Consider the following 27,885-nt stretch of genomic DNA (forward strand, 5'->3'; position numbering starts at 1 on the left):
GATCCCTTCTTCCCGTCCGCCATTGCACTGTGGAACAGACTCCGTGACAGTCTGGTCTCGGCACCCACCTTGGAAGCATTCAAGGCCGGGATCTCCAAAACAACACTCTAAGACGACTGAAAATAGTTTTATCCTGTTTTTAACCTTGCAGTGGCTACGATTACGATACCGTAATCGTAGCCTCCGGTTCTAGGATTACGGAAATTCTGTATTCCTAGACAACTCTAACCTTGGGTTCCCTCCCCACCTTGAAAATAGTTAGACATTAAGGATGCGAGTATGTTGCGCAAGCAGCGGTGCATCGTCAATGGAAAAAGAAGAAGTTTCTTACCTCTACCCTCTTTAAACAGCAACTGGTGTATAACAGTTTGGAAATTTTCATTGTTTGGCAAATGTGCGGAAAAAAACAGGCATTTAAGCTGATCATAACCAAATAGAATGTAAGCTTCCGCTGGTAGTCCAACTGCAAATAGTACTAATCTTTTGTCCTTTCCTAGTGCATTTTCTCGACAGCAGCGTGCTTAGCATGTATCACTTTGCATTCTATTGAAATCGGCATGTTTTTTTTTTTTTATATCGCATGCTAGGTAGAAATGGCGGCGTAAGAATTTAATGTCTCGAAACGAGAAATTGAAAGAAGTCGAAAGTAGTAAATTCAGCGGGTTGTATTTAACGAACAGTAGTTTTCTTTATAAAAGTTAACACCCCCTTTTCTTTCTGTTTTTCTAAAAAAAGCCATCTAGTTCTTTATGGAAATATAAGTCTCTGAAAATCTGATATGCTAGAAAATGTCAAAAAATCGTTATGAAGTAAGTGGATTTTATATGAAAAAAGAACAGCTGGATTTAGTGGTGATCAGGCTGTAGGTCAAAGTACGGCACAGTACGGCGTTTGGGCACTCTAAAATGGCGACTCCCACGAAACAGCGAAAAACATCGAAAAGCAATAAACTGACGCCAAGTCCAAGTCTTACAAAGAAAAGAACAGTTGTTGTAACAAAGGTTTATACACAAGTTCTTGATCTTGCAAGTAGATATGACTGACAACGTATTTAAGGTAGTTCTGCACGTTTGGATCCAACTTTTTTCTACAATGTAGAATTTGATTAAACTCTGATTTTTCAAAACTTCAGATTATACCTAGAAACTTCAGCAAATAAAAAGGATAGGGTAATGTGCTTGATTTTTTGCTAGACTGATTTGAAAAATTTTGGTCTCACGCAGTTTTTCATAATTGAAGTCTATGGGAAAATCATAACTTTCAAAACATTTTCGCGAACAGAAATTTTCCTACAATGTAGATTTTGATGAAACTTCTTACGGTTGTAAATAAACATAAGGCCTATAATGTGGTAAAATAAAATGTATAGGTCCGTGTGCTTATTTTTGAGATATTTGACCATGTTTAAAGTGTACCGACTATTTCACGCTAATTTTAAGACATTGTATTGAATTATTCAACATGAATTTTGTTTTAATATCATAGTTTGATTTTAGAAATATAGTAACAGTGCCATTTTAATAAATTTACTCACAGGTTGTCATTAATTCACAAAATGATTTTCATTTCCGTACGCCGAATCCAGGCTTTATTCTACGTTTTCCGGATAACTGACGTTACGCCATCACTTCCGGTTTATCAAACGTGCAGAACTACCTTAATTTTCTCTAATTAATTGGTATATTTGCAACGTATTCGACCACATACATATTTCGGATTCATTTTCATTTGTATCAAAGAACTTTAAAAAAAACACAAAATGGCAACTTGGGATAACACCTTGTCATCTCGTGTAAGCGCATTATCTTATTTCAAAGCGATTGCCAACTTTATCAATTGTGGTCAAGTCAACAGACGCTTTCTGAAGTATTAAGGAAGGCAGTGGCTACGATTACGGTACCGTAATCCTAGCCTCCGGTTCTAGGATTACGGATGTTCCGTATTCCTAGACAACCCTATGAGGATAGGCTAGGATTACGGAAGTATGTAAGAGACATCAAAAATATGTTAGGACATGCATAAATGATGTAAACTTCTTATTTCACTTTATTAAAATAGCGCTTTTTGATGCCTGCCTTATATTGTTATCTATCCGCCATTTTGGGTTAGTATAATCTTAAACGCTATATTAATGGCGGCCCGCGGAAATATTATAGAAATATGAGGGTAAAAGTTAGGTTTAAAAAAATGTTCTATACTTTGATTTTTTTTATTTATAACCATATTGTATGTTATTAAAGACCATTTGTGTTGATTTGATGACAAAAATTGCAGGTATATATGAAACATAGATAATTCTATAATATTTCCACGTGCCACCATTAAGATTAAACTAACCAAAAACAGCGGATCGATAGCACGAAATAATAGTGAAATAAGTAATTTTACAACGTCATTTATGCATGTCCTAACATATATTTGATGCCTCTTAAATACTTCCGTAATCCTAGCCTATCCTCATAGGGTTGTCTAGGAATACGGAACTTCCGTAATCCTAGAACCAGAGGCTAGGATTACGGTACCGTAATCATAGCCACTGCCATTAAGGAAGTGTCTAGTTGTCCAGTAACCGGATGACTAGCAATTCCCCTGGCGATTTTCTAGTTGTCTGGTAATCAATTTCTCAGTGAAAAGCATTGTTTTGTTTTTGTAACGGGCACCGCCTTCCTAAGCCGGGGTTTAGGGGACATCAGTTGGTAAGAGAAATACGAGTACGGGGTTTGAATCCGACTCGCGAATAAAGTTCAGACCTTGAAGTGAATCAACAAGTCAAAAGTAGATATCACTTTTAATATTCAATCTTTGTCTTATCCCAACTAATTTACAATGTACATATTAACAATGTATGAATCCTACATGTTAGCACGTGAGGCAGGGTTTTTTCTAGGTCATTTGGGAACATAGCCTATACCCTCAAAATTGGGAATTTTGACGCGTATTGGGAAATATTTAGTCCCATAGCATATAGTAAGGATGTGTTTAAGCACTTTCTCATACACTTGTTTCACATTGTACAACCTCTTTAACATACTTCCATTACAAAATTGTCCATAATTTGGTCAATGTTTGTGCAATTTTGATGACATTTTTTTCAGAATGTAGATTGGGAATTTTTGCAGTCATTTTGGGAAAAATTCATAGTTTTTGGCATTGGGAATATAGCTGAATAACGGCTATAAAAACGGCCGAAAAAAAACCCTGTGAGGGAACTCGACGCTTGTGCAGCGAGAGAAAGAACCCTCTTGAACAGTCTTTTTTTACACATTTTAAGAACATTTTACCGCGTAAAAAGATCTAACAATTGCACATTTTACCGCGTAAAAAGATCTAACAATTGTTTCATTGGTCACAGCAATAGTATCTAAGCAATGCATTACGAAACAAAACTTCGTACGCCACTGTATACACAGTTGTTATAGGCCTAACTAAACTAAAGGAATCAGCGTGGGAGCCATCTGGTCTAGTCGCGTAATGGCTGCCAGGTATTTGAACACTAATTTTTCACTTGGCATGGCAACAGAGGTCTAAATTGAGGCTATTTTTTGTTTAAATTTCATTGTGGATGTATTGTTGACATTTTGGTAGGAAAAATGGGAGAGCAGGTTGTATTTGGTGAAGTCAAGCTCAATTTTAGTATGAGTAGTACTTCCAGGTCACAGCAGTGTGATTTTGATGTCAGTTTACAGTAAGTAAATATGACCAGAGAAATCTCTCTTAGAAGATACATGACCCCTACTTTTCTCTTCATTTTATATCAGTTTTATCATAACTCTTTGAAATGAGGTAAGGATTTGTTCTCTGAAATGGGTCTAGCTATGTTTGGTAGCTCTTTGAAAAAGGTCAGTTTTATATAGAATATATAGGGAAAACTATTTAGGCTATTGTGACCAAGCTTTATGTTGCAAGGGTTGTCGCCCTTTCATTTTTCTCCTCCATTTGTAATCATAAAGAGTTGATTAACATTTCTCTGCCAATAAACGTTGATTTGCATCGTTACCATTGTTCCTTGTTAACTGGCGGTAAGTTTCTGTAAGTGCAATTGACCAACCATGCGCAAGATGACATACAAGTGATAATGATTGGTTATTAGCGGTGCGCGTTCCAATCAGATGCCTCGTATCAGCATACAACAATTACTAGAAGTCAAATAATAGAACATTAGCCAGTGTAATATAAAATATGTATGTCATCCGTGCAGGTCATTTACACAGTTGAAGTCTAAAAGATAAAGGTTTGTACCGGGCCTGTTACATTTTATTTTTATCTGTTATTTATTGAAGATATCAATACCTATCTATAAACAAATATTGTTTGAATACACACCAAAGTGTATTTTAAACTTTTTCGATAAATTTACTGCCTTTTCAGCCAGTTAAAAGGAAGTTTACAAAAATCAATAACGACGAAATGAATAGAAGCGGATGATCATGTCGTTGTCATCTTGCTCTGTTATAAGATGAGCACCGAACTATGCATTGGCATTATAATGTTGTTTTATTTGTTACTCTTTGTTTCTATTACGAAATTGTATTATGAGTGTATGTCTGAGCAAAGAAGTATAAAATACACAGAATGGCAACTGGCTGTAATCTCGCGTGATCTCGTGTCAGAGTGTGATTAGGTGTTATCTTAGTAAAAACAAACGCCGGCAAGCATAGAGTTACAATATGTACCTTTAAAACTACATTTAAATTACATGTTAGCTTCTAATACAATATTGATTTAATGTGAAATAGTCTTAAGACACAAAATACATGTTTTTTACTATAAAAAAAAAAGTGTGGTCATACGGTGATAATTAATTTACCGATGAATAATTGCTTTGGCATACAAAATGGCGCATGGAGAAAGCGCCACTTCAGGTAAACGAGATCTCATTCCGTTATCACAGGATGTTGGCGAGATTTGCTCTATATGCATTTCAAGTTGCCGATCTATTTATTTTTTTTATAGCTCTTTGGTCTGAGACATTAATAAATATACGTATTTTTGGTATATGAAAAATGTTTGCATACAACAGAATGACCAGGGCTCCGGAAATTTTGAGAACTCGATCGGTCCGAAACGAAAATCACGACATCGGCGCTATCCCACGCACCGTATTACCAATATACCATATTTGTAAAACGTGATAGAATAAAGAAATAAGTATGTCATGCATCAAAAATAATTTACCGGTCACCGTGAGTTACCATACAATGTAAACAGTCATTCAGTGTTATATGTGATCGTTACTGTGTTTAAATTTCGATGTTTTTCCGAGAAAATACTTGCAAGGATAAAATTGCTGATTGTTTTCTTGACACCGTGTACCTAACAAGTCTAAAAGCCAACGCACGTGACTTCGGTACCGTATACACACGGCAGATTCTTTGTGATGTTTCCACGTCATTTGACGGAATTTTATAAAATACAATGCGTCAAAGTGATTTACTGGACACAAAGTCTCTGCCAAACATCCTCAGTATTTTTAGAGTACCCTGCCGCGGACCAAATGTGTACGTTATGTGAACGCTGAGATCAAATTTCCCCTGTGTATGATACCAAAAGGTCACATGGGTTGGCCGCGGATATTTCATTTTACAGGCGTTGTACTTCAGTAAGCAAACTGCGTTTTATAAAGTTATATGTTCTCTAATGATGTAAACAAAATTTCATTTTGAAACGTTTTTAAGACCGATTTGATGAGCTGGCCGGGTTCGCCACTCCGGTTTTCATTATAATTCGGGTTTGCAAATCCATTTTTTTTTTGTACAGTCGGGTTGCAAAGGCGATTTTCTGTACTTGTTTCAACTGGACTGCCAAATGAATCATACAATTTTTACAAATCAAGTAATTATATAAAAAAATATATATATTTATATCGGTTTCCCGTGTGATGTCTCATTAAATGAAATGACCATTTGTTTTTTTTTACCCATCTTCAAAATAAAGCAATCCGTCGGCTAATGATCTAAATAGAAGTAGTGGGTCCCCGTCAAAAGCATTTGGATCCAGTCAGAAGCATTTGGAAACCAGTCTAAAATGTTTAACATGTTGCAGTCGGCTGCCTGCAAACATTAAAGGATGTGCCGCGCGAGCACTGTTGTGTCACATGCTAATTACGGACCGATTACCAAGGTGACAATCAGACCATTTGACACATTTATTGATTATCTGAGGGTGCGACCAACAATTTCTTGCTTGGCAGGTGATCGTGTATTGAGATTTCAGACCGAAATTTATACTTTTTATACATTTTCTCCATTTTTACGGGACCGATTTTTTTTCGTTTTTTCACTTTATGAATCGGTCTGAAAAGTCAAAAATCGGTCCAAAACCGACAAACCGGCAAATTTCCAGAGTCCTGAGATTGACAATATGAGAACAAAAAACAAATGACATCCGCCATGTAAATAAAAAAAAAGAAAAAGAAAAAAAAACATTAATTGATAAATACCTCACAAAGCTACATGGTATCAAGACGTTTCACCTCCTAGACGTTTCTCCCCTAGACTTTTCACCTCCTTGTTGTTTCACCCCCTGATTATTTATATTGATTAAGTAGGTGTTAAATGATCTATTGTTATACTTGATTGTTATTTGATTAATGGCAGGTGTTGAGCAGTCTCAGATCAAAGAAATATAACAGCAGAACTTTAGCACATACTTAATCAACATATTCAGCACCTTTGATTATTATATGGAAATGAAAAATTATGTTAAGTTATGTTTTATGTTGTGTTTAAAAATAATTTTGTAGTCTTTTAAAAGAAAATTTAAAGTTGTTGCAGTTTATAGTTCTATTTAAATTAAATTTGTTATTTTTTTGTACATCAACATATTCACGTTAGATTATTATTTGCAATAAAAAATAATGTTGATTAAGTTTTTAAGAATAATTCTGTAGTTTTTTTTTTTTTTGTTTAAAAGGTGTTGGAGTTTATAGTTCTATTGAATTAAATCTGTTACTTTTTTATTTAAAAAAAAATCACAAAATATGAAAATAAGTAAAATGTTTATTTTAGGACAAATATATGGATAACTTGAAAAAGAATAATAGAAAAAAAAAAGATATTTATTTCAAGAAAATAGACAAAATAATTAGAAACTTAGAAAATTTATTATACCTCTTGAATCACAAAATAATTTTGAATAATTAGTTTTTAAGAATAATTCTGTAGTATTCAAAAAAGTTGTTGTAGATTATAGATAAATTTGTAAATTATTCAATAAATTTAACCTAAATTTAGAATAGCACTTTTAAAGTTTAGAGTTTCTTCACATGAATTATCAATAGAAACTGGAAGACATTATAATATACCACAGTCTGAGCGCAAATGCCGTTGTTGCTCGATGAATGTAGTTGAAACAGAGTATCATTTTCTGCTGGTGTGTCCTTTTTATAGAGACCTTAGGAGAAAGTTTCTTCGGCCATATTTCTGTCACTGGCCAACTATGAATAAATTTGATATTTTGATGTCTTCAGAACAAAAGTTGGTTCAGTTACATTTAGCAAAATACATATACTTTGCTGGAGAAAAAAGAAAAACACTGTAACTTGAATGTTAGTGAAAATACAATTCATACATGTTTTAGGGATGTGTATCACTGTGAATGTTAAAATGATCTATCAATGCCTCTGTATTAACTCTTACCAATACATATATATATATATTATATTGTGGCTATAAACACTGTAACAAGTTTAATGCTAATAAAATCTTTGTATTATATTTTATAATAAAATTATTTGCTTAAATGTTTGCTTAAGTGAATGAAATTAAAAATAAAACATGAAAACCATCAGTGAAAAATTAATTATTTGTATCAATACAAATGATTACATACTAATTTCTAAATAAGCATCATTACATGAATGTAAAAACTGCAATTTTTTAATTTCAGAATATAGAATTTAAGAGAAAAAAAAACCTTATCTCAGTGGATTTTAAAGATAAAATGGCAATGCTTTGCTAACTGGGTTGGGGAGTGGCTACTCAGAAAGGTGTGAATTCCAGTGAAATTCCTTTGAATTCTATGTCATTGCATTTTTGAAATTCCTGTGAAATTAATGTGTCACTGATTTACAACTGACACTTGATACACATTCTACATTCCAGACAAAGTGTAACTAAAGACAGACAGCGTCATTCTTAATTCATTAATGAATTAATAAGGAAATACTAGTTTTTTTCATATATTTTATTATATTATACATTATTAAAATCTTCCTATCAAAAATAAGCAAATTTGAAAAAAAAAAAATTTATATTTAATAGCACATATTTTTTTTAACAAGTATCACCACTTTCATACACATATTATCACAGTGAAGTTAGTCCTGATGTAATCACTGACACATAAGTAAGTACTTCTGAAAAAAAATATTTGATTAATTTAATATCACATATCCAGTCCTAATTCAATCACCACTGACATGAATTCCTTTTTAATGTTCATACTACATACTCTGCAGGACCGTACAGTACACTCTACTAATTCTCCTCAGCAAGGAGGTAGCGGATATCTTCTTTGCTGAGTAATCATCCCAGTACTCAAATATCTTGGCATCAGACCTTCTTGCTTCAGCCTCTGACGATGTCTGTTGGCCTTCCTCTGCATATTGGTCACCTTTGGTGGGTTTGGAAGCTGCCCTCGATCACTCATCGCTGTCTTCACTATATCACAAGCAGAACGGAACACATGACGACTAGCCTCATCTTTCACCTGAAAGTAAAATAGTCATTGGTCATTGTACATGTAATTCTGTCATCCCTATGATGATCATTATATTAAGCAGAAATTGTAATCGTCTTTCAACAGAATGAAATTATACTATGTCATCATCATCACCATTTGAGCCGTGCCATGAGAAAACCAACATAGTGGGTTTGCGACCAGCATGGATCCAGACCAGCCTGCGCATCCGCGCAGTCTGGTCAGGATCCATGCTGTTCGCTATTAAAGCCTATTGGACTTGGAGAAACTGTTAGCGAACAGCATGGATCCTGGCCAGACTGCGCGGATGTGCAGGCTGGTCTGGATCCATGCTGGTCGCAAACCCACTATGTTGGTTTTCTCATGGCACGGCTCATTTAATCATGAACATCCACTATGTTTATATCGGCAGATAAGTAATCAACAATGATCACCAGTTTCTTCATCAGTTTCATCTTTATCGATTATCATCATATTTCAATTACTTTATTATCATATAATTTTATTACCTTAATGTCCAGTTCCTTCTTGTAGAGCAGACTGGGATCAGCTGTATGGGAGTGGGCAGTGTTGTTTCGCCTGTACTCTTCACCCATTCCGGTTACCTTAGCTTGACACTTACATGCCTTGCTGCGCACACTGCATCGCCACACCGTTCCTCCATTCTTCAGCTGTTTCTGAAAATAAAACATGTATTTTAAAAACCTGAAAATAAACATCAGACTCTGTCACCAAATTACTATGTATGATGATCATCATTATGAGCATCATCTTGTACATATTTTCATTTCATCATTTCATCATTATCCTTAATTATTATGTATGGTCCAAATTACATCATCCTAAAAATAGCAGAAACAGAAAATTTAACAATACTTACCAGCAAACTGTATGCATAGCCATCTGTAGCTACAAGGATAGGGTTACCAAACTTGCTGCCCTTTGGAAGTAGATGATAGGTTACAGGCTGCTCATCAATTATTGACTCAGAAAGAGGTTCCTCAATAAAGGATCTAAAATATCAATATTTTTGTCACATTTCAACATGATAATTAACAACATTATTATTTAGCAGAATGAAACTGTAATAGGTTATCATCATCATCATAGGTTACTAGCTGCTCATCAATATTTTTGTCACAATTTTGTGTGGAAATAATGTGAAAATGTTATCACCATTTCAACAAGATAATTAACAACATTTTCATTTAGCAGAATGAAAATGTAATAGGTTATCATAATTATCATCATAGGTTACTTTTCATCATATCAGTCACTAATCAGTCATCATCATATTTAAATACTTATCATTTGTTATGATTATTAATTTACCTTTCTTGTACTCCTGGTTCAATGGGTGTTTCAATCTCAATACTCTGGTCAGCCTCAATGTCACGGTCTTCGGAAGCATTGGATTCCTCATCTTCAGGTACCGTAAAGGATTGATTGAGCTGGTCTACCCTGTCATCACTACCTGGTTCAGCCTCAACATCCATTACCTCTACCTGTAACAACAATAAGTAAAACATAGGACCTAAAATTTTTTATTTTTTGTTTTAATAATGAATTAATTCTACAAAAGAGGCAGAGATTTCAATTTTACAGCTAATCTCTTCATAATTGTAAATTAACCTAAAAGAAACTGACTGAATGGCGAAAAATGCAAATACCCATCAGACTGCAGGGATGTGCAGGCTGATCATGATCTGCACTGATCACAAAGGCAGATAAATTGTATCCAGCATAAGGGTAAAGTATAATTTATCATTCAGTGTATTTTCTACCTATTATACTCAGTGTGAAACAAAATTCTTCAAATTGTGGTTATTATTATTACCTCAGGTGTTTCATTCACTTCATCTCCTGGCTCCTCATCTTCTGGTGGCAACCGGGACTCACATGGAGTGCAAATAAACTGAAGGTCCCTGTCTTCATCTACAGCTTTCTTGTAATCAGCACGTGTGATACCTGTATCGAAAAAAAATGTGGATTTAATTACCAATTTGAAAATAAATCTTCACATACATGCCATATTTCCCGCCGGAGACTTTTTCTCCCGTATTTTTAGCCCACCATCATCAGATGGTGGGCTATTCAAATCACTCTGCGTCCGTGGTCCGGCGTCCTTCCGTCCGTCCGTCCGTCCTTCCGTTAACAATTTCTCGTTATCGCATCTCCTCAGAAACTACCAGGGGGATTTTGACCAAACTTTGTCAGAATGATGTATTGGTACCCTAGTTGTGTCCCCCTGAAAATCAGACTGGTTCAACAAATTTTTAGTAAGTTATGGCCCTTTGTTTATTTCTATAATTTACATAGATTTATATAGGGAAAAACTTTGAAAATCTTCTTGCCCAAAACCACAGAGCCTAGGGCTTTGATATTTGGTATGAAGCATCATCTAGTAGTCCTCTACCAAGATGATTGAAATTATTTCCCTGGGGTCTAATATGGCCCCGCCCCGGGGGTCACATGGTTTATATAGACTTATATAGGGAAAAACTTTGAAAAACCTCTTGTCCAAAACCACAGGGCCTAGGGCTTTGATATTTTGTATGTGACATCATCTAGTGGTCTTCTACTAAGATTGTTCAAATTATCTCCCTAGGGTCAAATATGGCCCCGCCCCGGGGGTCACATGGTTTACATAGACTTATATAGGGAAAAACTTTGAAAATCTTCTTGTCCAAACCACAAAGCCTAGGGCTTTGATATTGTAATGTAGCATCGCCAGGTGGTTCTCTACAAAGTTTGTTAAAATTATCCCCCTAGGGTCAAATATGGCCCCGCCCTGGGGTCACATGGTTCATATAGACTTATATAGGGAAAAACTTTTAAAAACTTCTTGTCAATAACCTACAACATTCAAATTTGGACCACATGTATGGTTTTGAGTGGCAAGATGAACCTTGACATGAGTTGACCTTGATTTTGACCTAGTGACCTACTTTCACATTTCTGTAGCTACAACCTTCAAATTTGGACCACATGCATAGTTTTGTGCACTGAAATAAACTTTGACCTTGACATTGACCTAGTGACCTACTTTCACATTTTTGAAGGTACAGGCTTCAAAATGGACCACATGCATAATTTCATGTTCCGAAATGAAATTTGACCGTGATTTTGACCCAGTGACCTACTTTCACATTTCTCAAGCCACAGCCTTCAGATTTGGACCACATGCATGGTTTTATGTACCGAAACAAACTTTAACCTTTACATTGACCTAGTGACCTACTTTCACATTTTTGAAGGTACAGGCTTCAAATTTGGACCACATGCATAGTTCTGTATTCCAAAATAAAATTTGACCTTGATTTTGACCTAGTGACCTACTTTCACATTTCTCAAGCTACAGCCTTCAAATTTGGACCACTTGCGTAGTTTTGTGTACCGAAATGAACTTTGACCTTAAGATTGACTTAGTGACCTACTTTCACATTTCTGTAGCTACAGGCTTCAAATTTAGACAACATGCATGGTTTTGTGTACCGAAACAAACTTTGACCTTTACATTGACCTAGTGACCTACTTTCACATTTGTCAAGCTACAGCCTTCAAATTTGGACCACTTGCGTAGTTTTGTGTACTGAAATGAACTTTGACCTTAAGATTGACCTAGTGACCTACTTTCACATTTTTGTAGCTACAGGCTTCAAATTTAGACCACATGAATAGGATTGTGTACCGAAACAAACTTTGACCTTGACATTGACCTAGTGACCTACTTTCACATTTTTGAAGGTACAGGCTTCAATTTTGGACTACATGCATAGATTTGTTTCTGAAGTGAAATTTGACCTTGATTTTGACTTAGTGATCTACTTTCACATTTCTCAAGCTACAGCCTTCAAATTTGGACCACTTGCATAGTTTTGTGTACCGAATTAAACTTTGACCTTAAGATTGATCTAGTGACCTACTTTCACATTTCTCAAGCTACAGCTTTCGAATTTGGACCACATGCACAGTGTTGTGTATGGAAATGAAATTTGACCTTGAGCTAGTCAGTAAGTCTTGAAATTTGGAACACTCAAAAATGGCACATTGGTGGGCGCCAAGATCACTCTGTGATCTCTTGTCAGTATATCTCCTGGTCTCCCACCGGGACATGAAAACCTCTTGTAAAATAAATTCTGAAAAAAGTCCTTTGCCGAAAATCGTATTGCGGATCCATTATAGACCTTTAGAAAACACTTGAAATTCAATATTGAGTAGCCCCGAAATACTCTTCAAACTTCAGACTGCGTTCATATAAAAAATGAAATAACTCATCCAGAGACTAGGATGTGAAAAAAATGTGATGTATTAATATGATTATTATATGATATCTTAATATTTTTCCTAACTCCATGTTGTAATGTAAAATACAATATGGTCTGTTCTATACTTTTTTGAATCTAACAGACAGACAGATTTCTTTATGTTTCAGATCTAAACTATGACAAATTCAAGCGTTAATAATGTCATACATTTTCAAAATTTGATACTTGAATTGTTTAATATTCTTGATATCTGGAAAAATTTGATAACAGAAGTTATTTAAAAACAATAAATTGATAATTAATATAATTACCAGTGGTTCCACACTTGATGTGCTGCCAATGTTCACAGATGTCACATGATACAGCAAGATGCCGGGCATGCACAGGACTGTGACAGAAAATACATGGCGGAGAACGAGCCCGCGGCATTATTATGTATTATTTGAAATATTAATATAAAAAATAATATCCAGATTTATCTGAGTATGAGGTTACTTCAATGAAGTTAACAAAATTATGGTTTGAATAAAAAAAATTCCATTATTTAAAGTAGAATGAAGGTTATTAATATAATTAATTGCTTAAGCTGTTAATGACATTATTTACAGTTTTCATATTTTTATTTGTTGGAACTACACATCAAACAATTTGCAGCAAACTGACCCTTTAATCATGATACGTGATAATTGGATTAAATTAGTCCTTTGATTATGTACACATGTAACTTAACATCCTTATTTGTAATTAGATGTGATAAATAGTTTATTCATACATGTTTACATCAATCAAATCTATCTTTTTATGATCAAATTATGTCATTAATTATATTTATGTGTTGTTGATTTTATTATTAGTGTTATAAAACACAAAAATATGAAAAAAATATTTTTTTTAAATTGAATTAATAATGAAACAGAAACTGAATTTATAATGAAAAAAGTATAATCTGCAAAGGCTTTTTCACCTTACATATATATCCACAGGAACCTGAAATTCTTATCATAACTACATATTTATAGCCAGTCTTTTTATTAAACCTCTTTTTTTATACATGTATATAATATAATATATTAAATATGATACTAGATCTTAAATCAATCATACTATTCATATTCATATAGGGGATGAAACAACTAGGGTTTTAGGAGGTTAAACAACTAGGGTTTTAGAAGGTGAAACAACTAGAGTTTTAGGAGGTGAAACAACTAGGGTTTTAGGAGGTGAAACAAGTAGGGTTTTAGGAGGTGAAACAACTAGAGTTTTAGGAGGTGAAGTGTTAGGAGGTGAAACAACTAGAGTTTTAGGAGGTGAAACAACTAGGGTTTTAGGAGGTGAAACAACTAGAGTTTTAGGAGGTGAAACATCTAGGATTTTAGGAGGTGAAACATCTAGGGTTTTATGAGGTGAAACAACTAGAGTTTTAGGAGGTGAAACAACTAGGGTTTTAGGAGGTGAAACAACTAGAGTTTTAGGAGGTGAAACAACTAGGGTTTTAGGAGGTGAAACAACTAGAGTTTTAGGAGGTGAAACAACTAGAGTTTTAGGAGGTGAAGTTTTAGGAGGTGAAACAACTAGAGTTTTAGGAGGTGAAACAACTAGGGTCTTAGGAGGTGAAACAACTAGAGTTTTAGGAGGTGAAACAACTAGGGTTTTAGGAGGTGAAACATCTAGGGTTTTAGGAGGTGAAACAACTAGGGTTTTAGGAGGTGAAACAACAAGGGGTGAAACATCCAGGGGGTGATATGAAACGACTTCAGCTACATGATATGTGAGAAAAAGCTGTTAAGGCATCTCTGCTGCTGCTGTGTGCATTTTAACCAGATATGATCAGATTTAATCCTGAAATAGAATATTTTCAAGTAATTCGCACCTATGTTTGACTTTAGAGATACGATTCTATTCTATGAGTTGTCCCTTTCACAGTTGTGTGCACACTTATAATTTATTAGGTTTATATTTTATAGACCTGGTATCCTAGATTTAAAACAGTTTTTGTAATCTTTCTTTTTTCTTTTTGCTGTTCTGTAAATGCCTAGAAAAATAGACTGTTGTTCCAGCCAAATCAAACATATATCTGAAAGTTAACAAGTATTGGCTGTATTAAAGAGGTGAAGATGGTGTAACAATAACAAAGTCAGATCTAACGTCATATCTAAAATGCTATTTCATACTTGTATGTCATTTCACCATTTTCTAGTAAAAATCACTAAGCCTATGTCATTTTATGACTTTTGTAGAACGCAGCGACCAAGAAATGCATAAAAGGTTGGAAAATGAACAAAATTATATCATTGTACTGATGAAACTGATGCTTGTCATTTAGATATAATATTAGCTGAGATTTACAGCTAAATGTTTGTAACGTAGACGTTGTGCTTATATTACAGTGTATATGTATTAAATGCCAAAATAAAACACAAATCAAAGCTGAAAAGTTAAACGGTTTCCAGATGATAACTTGAGAACGCTTGGACCTAGGATCATATATTTTGGTACACAGGTGTATCATCATAAAATGCAGGTCAAGATTGACTTTGAGGCCAGTAGGCCAAAGGTCAAGGTCACAGTGACTCGGAACAGTTAAATGGTTTCTGGATGATAACTTGAGAATGTTTGGGTCTAGGATCATTATCTTTTGTACACGGATCTATCTTCATAAAATGCTGGTGAAGTTCGACTTTGAGGTCAGTAGATCAAAGGTCAAGGTCACAGTGACCCTGAACAGTTTAACAGTTTCCGGTGATAACTTGAGAAAGCTTAGACCTAGGATCATATATTTTGGTACACAGGTATATCATCATTAAATGCAGGCCAAGTTCTGCTTTGAGGTCAGTAGGTCAAAGGTGAAGGTCACAGTGACTCGGAACAGTTAAATGGTTTCCGGATGATAACTTGAGAATGCTTGGGTCTAGGATCATAATTTTTATCTCACCAGAGCACAAAGTGCTCAAGGTTAGCTATTGTGACCGGTCATTGTCCGGCGTCTGGCGTCCGTCAACATTTGCCTTGTGAACACTCTAGAGACCATATTTTTGACCCAGTCTTTATGAAACTTGGTCAGAATGTTTGTCTTGATGTTCTCTAGGTCAGGTTTGAAACTGGGTCATGTGGATTCAAAAATTAGGTCAGTAGATCAGATCATAGGAAAAGCTTGTGAACACTCTAGGGACCACATTTTTGACCCAATCTTTATGAAACTTGGTCAGAATGTTTGTCTTGATGATCTCTAGATCAGGTTTGAAATTGGGTCATGTGGGGTCAAAAACTAGGTCAGTAGGTCAGATCAATGGAAAAGCTTGTGAACACTCCAGAGACCACATTTTTGACCTAATCTTTATGAAACTTAGTCAGAATGTTTGTCCTGATGATCTCTAGGTCAGGTTTGAAACTGGGTCATGTGGGGTCAAAAACTAGGCCAGTAGGTCAGATCAATGGAAAAGCAAGTGTGAACACTCCAGAGACCACATTTTTGACCTAATCTTTATGAGATTTGGTCAGAATGTTTTACTTGATAATCTCTACGTCAAGTTTGAAACTGGGTTGTGGGATTAAAAACTAGTTCAGTAGGTCAGATCAATGGAAAAGCTTGTGAACACTCTAGAGACCACATTTTTGACCCAATCTTTATGAAACTTTGTCAGAATGTTTGTCTTGATGATCTCTAGGTCAAGTTTGAAACTGGGTCATGTGGGGTCAAAAACTAGGTCACCTGGTCAAATCATAGGAAAATTTTGTGAACACTTTAGAGGCCACATTTGTGACTCAGTCTTTATGAAACTGGGTAAGAATGTTTTTCTTTATCATTTCTAGGTCAAGTATAAATCTGGGTCATGTGGGGTCAAAATCTAGGTCTCTAGGCCAGATCAAAGTAAATTCATTTCAACACTCCAGAGACCACAATTTAAGTTTGAAACTCATGGGAATTAGTCAGAATGTTTGTTTTGATAATCTATAGGTCAAGTTGGAATCTGGGTCATATGGGGTCAAAAACTAGGTCACCGGTCAAATCAAGGAAAAGCTTGTGTCATACATTCCTGTTAAATTTAATTTACAGACTGAAACAGATGTAATCAGTGTGGAGCAGGAGCTTGCAGTTGGATGTTTTGCTGACACAGATGAGTCACGTGACAGTCCAGTTAACATCGTTTCATCGGGAGACAAAGTACCAGTATTTAAAAACCCAAACTTTGTGGTAAGACTGATTTTCACACAGTACTACAACTAATCATTATTACCAATTAGAAGTTTTCAGGTTCGATCATTGAAACAGATACCAGTAAGAGAAAAAAAACTTTATCCTGAAAAGACGCTTTGTAGAAAAAAAATTAGTCCACATGTTTACATTAACCTTTAGCCTGCTGGTGGCAAGTTATTCTGCCTTTGCAACCAGTGCAGACCAAGGTCAGCCTGTACGTCTGCAGGCTGATCATGGTCTGCACTGTTCACTATTTGGACAGTAAATTTTCATTAAACACTCCTTTGAATATTAAATGGGATTGCCCAAATTGAATAATGGACGAGTCCATTTTAGAAATTTAGCAGGCTAAAGTTAAGGTAGTGGTCCTGTAATGGCTATTAATAATTTACATGCTTGTGTTGTTTTAACGCTCTCTAATGAAGCTCATACGAGCACCTAGCTTTCTGGGCATTTCCAAATTACACACAAAGAATACTTAATCACATGGAAATAATTGTTTAGCTGGTTGCCATTACGGTTCCACTACTTTAACCTTGAGGGAAGGTGTATTTATAAATGGGAAGAACCTGTGTTTTGGGGTCTTTCTTGGTCCAACAAAATATTGCAATTCTGATTTATCTAAAAGAAATGATCAAAGATGATTACAGTATTTTGAACAACTGGGGAGTGAAAATGTTTTTGACATTTTTGTATTAACCCTTACCTTGTTAAATTTACAGTCGGTTCAAAAGCTCTTCAGAGCTTTTGTTTATAACGTTGCTTTCTTTCCGACTTTAAATAAAACTCATCTTTTCTTATCTTATTTCTATAATGGACTAATCCATCTTCCAATTTGGACAGTATCATTAATTGTTTCAAGGGGTGCTTACCTATAAAGGTACTGACTGAATAGTGAACAGTGCAGATCATGATCAGACTGCATGGATGTGCAGGCTGATCATGATCTACACTGTTCGCAGAGGCAAAATCAGTCATGTCCGACTCCAGCATGGTATTAAGGGTTAATAAAGCAGGAGTAAATTATATATTCAGCAGGGATAACTGACATATATTATGATAAGAAGTGTTGTCAGAATTTATTCCTTTGTTGTATTTTAATGGCCATATTCCAGGTAACACTGTAATACTTCGTATATATATATTGCAGCATTCCAGTATTGGTTCAGCTGGCAGTAAGAAAACCAGGGTGTGGAAAAATCTCAAACAGATTGTAGCTGCAGAGAAAGCATTACCATGGCAACCAGATGACACAACATGTATGTAACTTGTCATATATAATTTAAATGTCTCAGGTTGTTAAAAAATATGAAGTCAGTCAGGGGCTTGAACCTGGATCCTTCTCTTACAGGATGAGTGTTCAAGCTAACCGGCTGAATTACACATATTCTCTTAATGTGAATAATTCTGCACTGTGCCATATTTATGATGGAGGAGACATTGCCTAATCTGTGGAAATAATGTTTAGAGGTATAAGGGTAGAATGTGCATAAGTAACTATATAGATATTTTTCCATTTGTACCATATTTTCTTTTTTAACATGTGTTTAAATTGCAATTTTTATATGCCTGACTCTGAAAGAGCGGGGCTTATCATGTGAACACCCGCGGTGGCGGTGGGCAGGCGGCGTCCAAAGTATGTCAGCAAGTCAAACAGTTTTCATTGGATCTTCACCAAACTTGCTGACAGTGTTTGTGGGCATAATATTTCGGCCAGGTTCAATAACAAGCCAAATCGTCCCAGGCACTCTTGGATTATGCCCCCTGAATTAGGCCAAGTTTGATGACGGGGGTATTTTGTGACAGTCTTGCACTCTTATACACTGCTAGAATGCTTTCAAGCTGAAATAAGATTTTTTTTTCTTTATACCTCAGAGGGTCACAAGGTTTGCAGAACAAAACTGAAAGTAAGGAAGTTTTGCATTTTTTTTTATCTTAGCAGACTGTCAGTAACAGGCATTTCACTAAGAACTATTCAATCCCCTATTTTTGCTTATTTGTAGTCAATTTATGATACACTTTTCATGAAAAGTAAAGATTAGGAAAAAATGATAATTTATAAAGATATGTAAGTAAGATCTGAAGTGGTTGTTTAATGAAACAACGAGAGCTTTAAATTGGTGGTCTTAGACCTGGAGTGGCATATAGCGTCGTCTTCTACTTTTAAAGGTAAAAAGTCTGAGTTTGGTCTACTTTGTTAAAAATCAACAAATGGAATGATTAACTAATGGGTGGATTATTTTTCAGATGGAATGATTGAGGCACCGCCATCTTTCAAGCCGGCTATGAAATACTCAGATATCTCAGGATTGCCTGTAAGTGAGATAAGATAAACCTTTACATTGTCAAGGGCTGAGTGATGAATATTGATAGTAACTTCTGAAAGAACTAAAAGTACTTATGCCTATTTCCATTTTAATAAAGCCCTTGATATATGTTAAACAATGTAGAATATGGAAGTCTGCCATGTCAGCATTTTCCATAGACACAATACAGAGAAGCTAACCCACGTGACATTTCAGTATCAAAACGCACACGAAAATCACTCATTTCAGGTAATATTTTTGTTTACCTTTTGACTGATTTCAATAATATAAAAATGGTCAAAGACAGAAAAAAGGTCCTTTCTTGACACAAAACATCGGCCAGATCTATGAAAAGTCACTTGGGTTTTCCACCCTGATATAGCAATCAGAATTTTCATTTTTTTTATCCAATTAAATAAGCGGTTATTACATAAGTGTCTTTACATACTGAAATTATTAATCAGTTGGAATAAAATAATAAAATGCGAGACTCTGCTGAGCATTTTATGAATTTTATTCAATGAGTTTAATAAATTAAATATGTAAAGAAACAAATGTAATATTCTTTTGATCACATGTTAGCTTTTCCTGCTGAAATGTCAGAATTTCCTCTTTCTTTACCTGTTATAGAGCAAGTCAGTTCGACCAACATATCTTGAAAGGACATCAACATCAAAGCTGTATTACACTAGTGTAATACCAAAATTATTGCTTAATTCACTCTGGGAGCGTGAAACATGATCAATTTATCTAGCAAAACTAAAATCTATTTCCATTCTTACATGTTCAAATTACACCAGGAAGGGATACTAATCTGGAATCCTTTTTTAGGCGTAAATGGACGCATTACTTCCCTTGGTGCTAAAAGTATGTCATTTTGCAAAATGTGTTTTAATTGACAAGACAATACATGGTAAAATCCTTCTTTGTTTATATAAAAGAAAATCAGTGTAAGAATTGTCAATAAAACATGACTGCCTAGGAATGTGACTAGTTTTCTTTACATTGTATTACAGAAAACTTTAAAAATCGTCTCGTCTGATGCTGCTGACCCATATTCAGAATAATTTCAAACAAATGTTCCTTAGGTGATCCCCTTCCTCTCCCTTACACACACTTTACCCAACCCATATTTATTAAAATCTTCTTGTGAGAAAACACTAGCCTAATTTCAGAATAAATTCACAGGTATTTTCCTTGCATTACCATCTACCGAAACTGTTCAAGCAGGCTTTGTTGCTCAGATGAGCGATTAAAGGACCAACCCACACATTTTAGCCGAAATATAAATTCTTTCAAAAATCTATAAAATGTGAATACTAATCAGTTTTTTGCAAGATATTCATAAAAATAACCAAAAATGATGAGCAGAAGGTAGTGAACTGTTGCAATGCTTTTGTTATAATGCAGAAAATTTAGTATATATAATACATTCTTCCTGCATTTTTACCAAGATCTAACATATTGTCACCTTCGATATCATTTTTCAGTGTTATATATATTTTCTATTCCAAACTTGGTGAAAATGTTGAAAATTTTCACAAAATCTGTGAGCAATTAGTTTTAGGGGCTGTCATGGCACTCTTGTTTAAAGTAAGTATACATTTAGGTCAGCATATTATTAGTACATGTAACATATAAAAATTTCAAAAATATTGATTCATGCAATGTTATTATTCTATTCATTTCATTTCCTTAACTGATTTTTCACAAGTCTGAAATGTGCACATATAAAGTTGTGTTTTTAGAAAATGTATAAATACTATTTGTAAGAGTTTTAGATTTTGTTTATTTTCTATAAAATGTTTAAATATCATACAAATATTAAGTGACCTTTTTGGATAAGGTACAATAACAATATTATTTTGTTTTTGTTGTCATTTTCTTTCCATATAATTAAGGTTTTTCACTAGTTTGTAATTTCTTGACATTTTAGAGTATTTTTGTGACTTTTCAAAAATAGGTTAAAGTCATATAATGGGTAAATTTATATGATGCCATTGTTTGGTTTTATCAAATATTAAAACAATTTTATCAACAAAATGTTGTTTAAAGTGTATGCAAAATAAGGGGAAAATACTTGTAAAATGTATTTGATCAGGATTTTAACAAGGATTTTCAAAGTTAAAAACCTGGTTATTACATTGTAGATGTCTATATTTTTATTTCCATCCAATATTTTAAATTTAGGGTGAAGTAATGAAACTTGGCCTATAGTTAGCTTCTAGGAAGACCATGATTGGGATTGCATATACGGTAGGGTCACTTGAATCATGGTCATTATTACTAAAAAGGAGAAAAAAGATCAGTTTCTGTCTATTTTAATTTTTTTTAGCTCAGGTGAGTTTTTCTGATCGCTCGATGTCCGGCGTCCGTTGTCTGTCTGTCGTCTGTCGTCCGTCAACATTTAGCTTGTGTATGTGATAGAGGCTGTATTTTTCAACTGATCTTCATGAAGTTTGGTCAGAATGATAACCTTGATGAAATCTAGGCCGAGTTTGAAAATGGGTCATCTGGGATCAAAAACTAGGTCACTAGGTCAAATCAAAGAAAAACCTTGTGTGTGCGATAGAGGCTGTATTTTTCAACTGATCTTCATGAAATTTAGTCAAAATGATTATCTTGATAAAATCTAGGCTGAGTTCGAAAATGGGTCATCTGGGTCAAAAACTAGATCACTAGGTCAAATCAAAGAAAAACCTTGTGTATGCGATAGAGGCTGTATTTTTCAACTGATCTTCATGAAATTTAGTCAAAATGATTACCTTGATAAAATCTAGGCTGAGTTCGAAAATTTCGAAAATGGGTCATCTGGGTCAAAAACTAGGTCACTAGGTCAAATAAAAAAAAAACCTTGTGTATGCGATAGAGGCTGTATTTTTCTATTGATCTTCATGAAATTTTGTCAGAATAATTACCTTGATGAAATCTAGGCTGAGTTCGAAAATGGGTCATCTGGGGTCAAAAACTAGGTCACTAGGTCAAATCAAAGAAAAACCTTGTGTATGCGATAGATGCTGTATTTTTCAATTGATCTTCATGAAATTTGGTCAGAATAATTGCCTTGATGAAATCTAGGCCAGTTACCAATATGGGTCATCTGGGGTCAAAAACTAGGACACAAGGTCAAATCAAAGAAAAACTTTGTGTATGCAATAGGGGCTGCATTTTACACCGGATCTTATGAAATTTGATCAGAATGTTTGTCTGGATGAAATCTAGGTTGAATACGAATATGGGTCATCTAGGGTCAAAAACTAGGTCACCCGGTCAAATTAAAGAAAAACCTTGTGTACACAATAGGGGCTGCATTTTACACTGGATATACATACAATTTAGTAAGAATGATTGCCTTAATGAAATCTAGGTCAAGTTGGAATATGGGTCATCTGCGGTTAAAAACTAGGTCACTAGGTCAAATAAAAAAAACCCTTGTGTATGTGATAGAGACTGTATTTTTCAATTGATCTTCATGAAATTTGGTCAGAATGATAGCCTTGATGAAATTAAGGTTAATTTTGAATACGGGTCATCTGGGATCAAAAACTAGGTCGCTAGGACAAATCAAAGAAAAAGGTTTTGTATGCGATAGAGGCTGTATTTTTCAATTGAGGTTCATGAAATTTAGTCAGAATGATTGCCTTGATCAAATCTAGGCCAAGTTTGAATGTAGGTTACCTTGGCTTAAAAACTAGGTCATTATGTTAAATTGAAGAAAATACTTGTTTACACTTCAAGAGACTACATTTTTGGTCCAATCTTTATGAAAATTGGTCAGAATATTTGTTTCCATGAAATCACTATGTCGAACATGTTAACACTGTTATGGTGTGTTTAGGTGAGCGACCTAGGGCCATCTTGGCCCTCTTGTTTGAAATTTTGATGTAGAACTTAACATACATAAAAGTTCTGCAAAAAATACAGGCTTAGTATACTTAGTACACACTGCTCATAGCTAAGAAGGGGTGCCAATGCCACAACAGTCAAAGAAATATGGAAAGATATGGCTTGGTGTACTTGGAAAGTTCTGAAAGATCCAAAATGATATAAAATTTATATGTTATTAGAGGATATTCGGAAATGATGAACTAAATTAACATTTATGATATTTTATTTTTATCTGAAGATATTCAGATCTTTTACACCGTTAATGAATGAGCAACAATCAAGCCTAGTTATTGAGATATCGCTTTTTTCTGTTAAACTCTTCCTTAAGACTTGAAAAGTATAAAGTTTCTTCAGGAATTAGCAAACACATTTTAGAAAAGTCACTCTCTCAATCATAAAACAAGCATAGGTTTACAAATGAAAAAATAGTAATAAAGAGTTTAATTGTTATTATTGAATAACCCCAATTAGCATAATTATTAAGGACATAATTGTTCTTGTGTAAACACATTAATGATCACAGTAAAGCTTTGACATATAAATGCACCTTTTCTGCACAACATTAATGATGACAGATGTGATCATTTCGGCCTAATAAACACATTGTTATGCAGTATCCTGTATGAGCGGATTGGTGGTTTTTATGGTTCGAATTGTCATCTAAATATCAAATAATTTGTCTTTGTGAAATAAAAACCAGTATTCTATGCATCATAAAGTGATGTAGTATGAACACCAGGTTATAAAGACAAGCACAAATAATACTAGTTGCATTATATTAACCTTTACCCTTTCCGACCAGTGCAGACCAAGATCAGCCTGCACATCCGTGCTGCCTGATCATGGTCTGCACTGTTCGCTATTCAGTCAGTAAATTTTCAGTGAACTCCACTTCGAGTAATAAATGGTATTACCCAAACTGAATAATGGACCAATCCATTTTAGAAATTTAGCAAGGTAAGGGTTAAAGAAGTTGTTATTTCCTTTGTGAAATTTTTAGCTTAAATGTTGGACAGAATAAAAAATCTTCCTAGCATAATTTGACTTACGTGGACATTTTTAAATCAGCACTTTGAGTTTTAGCCCACCTGAGCACAATTTTTTAAGTGCTCAAGAAGAGCTATAATATTGTGAGCATCCTGTGTGCATTGTCAGTAGAAAATCAAATCATGGTGACCATGCGGCGGGAAATTATCTCCAAGCAATAGCTGAAGATTGTTTGAGCCTACGGCCAGAAAATTTTATAGGTTGATCCCTATTGTTATAAAGGTTCAGTATATCTATTTCAAAGGTCAAGGTCACAGTGACCTTGAGACTTAAGTAAATTTCTGCTCAGTGGTATAACTTGACACTTGGTGTGCTTCGAGAGACCTTTGTAGTTCACAAACAGCTGTAGTTCCATATATCTCATTTACATTTTATTTACTTTATTCTAATTGATAAATTGATCTGTCAATTTCCTTATATTTTGCAAGTCAGAGATGCAGATATAAATATTTTGAGGTCAAACAGCTTAAACCACAGCCATTTTGATAACACATAGAACCTTTGTTAATGCTGAAACCAACACTATTAAAAGAGACCGAATTATTTACATAACCTTGCAAAAATCATATTATTGATGATTTGCACAAACAACAAACAATTATCTTAGAAGATATATGAAGAGATCAAAGTAAATAAAAATGCAAATCAGCCTTTCAATTAGAATGAAAGATCTGTTGTTATAATTGAATAGAAAGTAATTGTTTCATTGACACCTCTCATATTGTAATTTGAGCCACGCCATGAGAAATTCAACATAGTGGCTTTGCAACCAGCATTGATCCAGACCAGCCTGCGCATCCGAGCAGTCTGGTCAGGATCCATGCTGTTCACTAATGGTTTCGATAATTCCAATAGGCTTTGAAAGGGAACAGCATGGATCCTGACCAGACTGCGCGGATGCGCAGGCTGGTCTGGATCCATGCTGTTCCCTTTCAAAGCCACTATGTTGGTTTTCTCATGGTGCGGCTCACTTAATATAGTAATAAAGTTAAAGACACTTACCTCAAGGTTGTACATCAAAACAAAAAAGGTAGTTCCTTGATATCAGGAAATTATTGCTGGAGTTTATAAGAAGGTTTTGAAACTTAGTTTCTGGCAGATTATATGTTATGGAAACACATGAGAATTTAGTTGTTTTTACTAATTTTTCTATTCAAAATTGAAAAGCACTTGTAATTGAGTACTGGATGTAAACACCTTTAATTACAAAGCTACATATATAGCCGCCATTAAGTACAATTTCCTCTATGGTGTATTGGTCAAGAAGGTAGGAAAGTTGTATTGCCGATTCCCCACTGTGACATGTTTTTTTTCTTGATTTTGCATTTTTAAGTATTTAGAAACAAAATCTCATGTTATAATATACATAATATGACCAGACTTCAATGTTAAAGAAAGATCATTTTTAGTCTCGAGTCCAGTCCCTTTAAACTTTCCTGGTAACCTCAGTAACTTCATTATACACCACCACCTGCTTGGCTCGGTGAAAGCTGGAAAAAAATTATTTGCATTTACCAGTCAGTTTACTAATGCATGTAAATGTTTGTATGCTTTTGAAGATCAGACTGAAAATCGTATTATGACTTTAAACATTGTATATAGTTATAAGAAGTCTTTGAATGCTAGGCAAAAGTATACATACTCATATATTTTATAACGCCCAAAAAGACCTGTATTTCAGTTTAAGTTCACATACCTTTGTATTCCATATCCTCAAAAATTGACAAAATGTGGAAAAACAACCGTATTTCTATGAATATCAAGGAAAGTGCATTTACAATACATTAATTTTTATTTCCCTTTTGAACAGCTGTATTTCCTTCTACTTCAGGCAGAGTACACAAAGTTTTATATTTTATTTCCTCAGTTAATAACATTACTTCTTTTTAATTTAGGCAAAGTACAAAACATGCATATATAACATTTAGGCAAGAAACACTGGGGTACTTGTATATTTCCCCACAATTCACAATGTTTCTATTTATTTCAGGCAAAGTACACAGATCCACAGACAAAGTTGAGGTACACAACTGCCGAGGAATTCTCTAGGATAAAAATGATGCCTGGTGATTTAGTGACTGGATGTTTGACTTTACGAAGAGCTAATATACCAGTTTGATTGGTGATCAAAATAATAAAATCTATTTGTTCTAGTGACAGTTTAGACAAACAAGCTTTGATTGAAATGAATCAGTCTGAAAGTAGGGCTGAAGAGAAATTGCCTTATTGGTAAATTAAATGTGTCAGTATGAACGGCATAGGAAATAGCTTGCCTTATCTGTATCTAATACTCTGTTAAAACTTTCAGTGAATATTAACATTGCTCAGAGTTCATAGGTTGGCCTCCTAGGCTGAGTGGTTAAGGTCACTGACTTCCAAGCACTTGCACCTCACTGCTGTGGGTAAAAAAGACTTTCATTTGAGAAAGCCATCCAGCTGGCTTGTAGAAAGTTTATGATTGTTTGCTTGAAATAACACTTGGAGAGGCACTTGGGGTCTTCTTTAAACATTAAAAAGTGGAAAGTCGCTGTATCACCTATAATTGTGTCACTGAGACTTTTAATACAACAAATGCAAAAAAAAAAACAACATTATCAGATATTCAGATTGTTGATTGTTATTATTTCACTAATACATTTGCTAAGTTATCTTGATAATGAAACAAATAACAATAGAAACACAAAAATATCTCAGCAAAATTTATTTAACAGAATAATTTTATTTTAGAATTTGATTGTGTGTCAGAGAAATTATTGAATTGCCTGTTATTGTTTCGACATGAATTTCTTACTAGTATGAACAGTTGCAATATTTGAAGGTGTTAGGGAGTGGGAGGAGGAGTTGTTTGAATATTTAAATTGCCTTATGCATAGCTGAAAGGAGGGGAATGTGAAAGATGTCATGATGTTGTAGAATATCATGTACAGATTCATTAATACTGGGAATATAGTGTCAGATACTGAGACTTCTTGTAATGTTTTTGTATGTTATGAACATTATAACATGTACTGTCAGTGACATTATACAGTGTCATACTTACCAAATTTGTAATGTCTAAGATATGTAAAGAGGGAAATTAAAATTAAAGGCTCACAATGCCTTTGTTTAAAATGTGGCTGCCACATTTTCCATTATGAACATAAAGTATTTTAATTTCTTTTTAAATCCTATTTCCAGTAATTGTTTTCTCTAATACTTGTTAAAGATTTGAATATTGATGAACACAATAGAAAGTTTTATTGAATCCAAAGTTTTTGATTACCTTCCCTGATAGCTCTAACTGTAAAAGTTCATGAGCAATATTAGAAGTAGCGCTTTTCCAACCATGTAAGTATGCATACCATCTGTTTGGACAGCTGTTTCATCTGTTTTTAATATAAAATTGAAAGTCTTATGGAACTTTAAATAAAGAGTAAAAGCTTAATTGGTTTTGCTTGCTTTTGTGTTTCCTTTTTATCCCCCACCATACATGTTTGTTGGG

At 34.4% G+C, this 27,885-nt stretch overlaps 2 protein-coding genes across 2 annotated transcripts; one reads left to right on the forward strand and one right to left on the reverse strand.

Moving 5' to 3' along the window:
• The first annotated feature begins 857 nt into the window (after positions 1-857).
• LOC123531648 (INO80 complex subunit C-like) lies at positions 858-27,828 on the forward strand. Its single transcript, XM_045312787.2, has 5 exons — positions 858-1,001; positions 17,023-17,160; positions 18,314-18,422; positions 19,411-19,478; positions 26,395-27,828. Exons 1-5 carry the CDS (start codon positions 906-908, stop codon positions 26,521-26,523), a joined length of 540 nt encoding a protein of 179 aa, XP_045168722.2. The 5' UTR covers positions 858-905; the 3' UTR covers positions 26,524-27,828.
• On the reverse strand, positions 8,066-11,013 carry LOC123531649 (uncharacterized). Its single transcript, XM_045312788.2, has 3 exons — positions 9,581-11,013; positions 9,210-9,377; positions 8,066-8,709 (listed from the first exon to the last, which is right to left on the reverse strand). The coding sequence occupies exons 2-3, from the start codon at positions 9,294-9,296 to the stop codon at positions 8,488-8,490; spliced, it is 309 nt and encodes a 102-aa protein (XP_045168723.1). The 5' UTR covers positions 9,297-9,377; positions 9,581-11,013; the 3' UTR covers positions 8,066-8,487.
• Positions 27,829-27,885: the final 57 nt, after the last annotated feature.

Source organism: Mercenaria mercenaria, chromosome 11 (assembly GCF_021730395.1).
Source record: "Mercenaria mercenaria strain notata chromosome 11, MADL_Memer_1, whole genome shotgun sequence".
Lineage (NCBI taxonomy): Eukaryota > Metazoa > Mollusca > Bivalvia > Venerida > Veneridae > Mercenaria > Mercenaria mercenaria.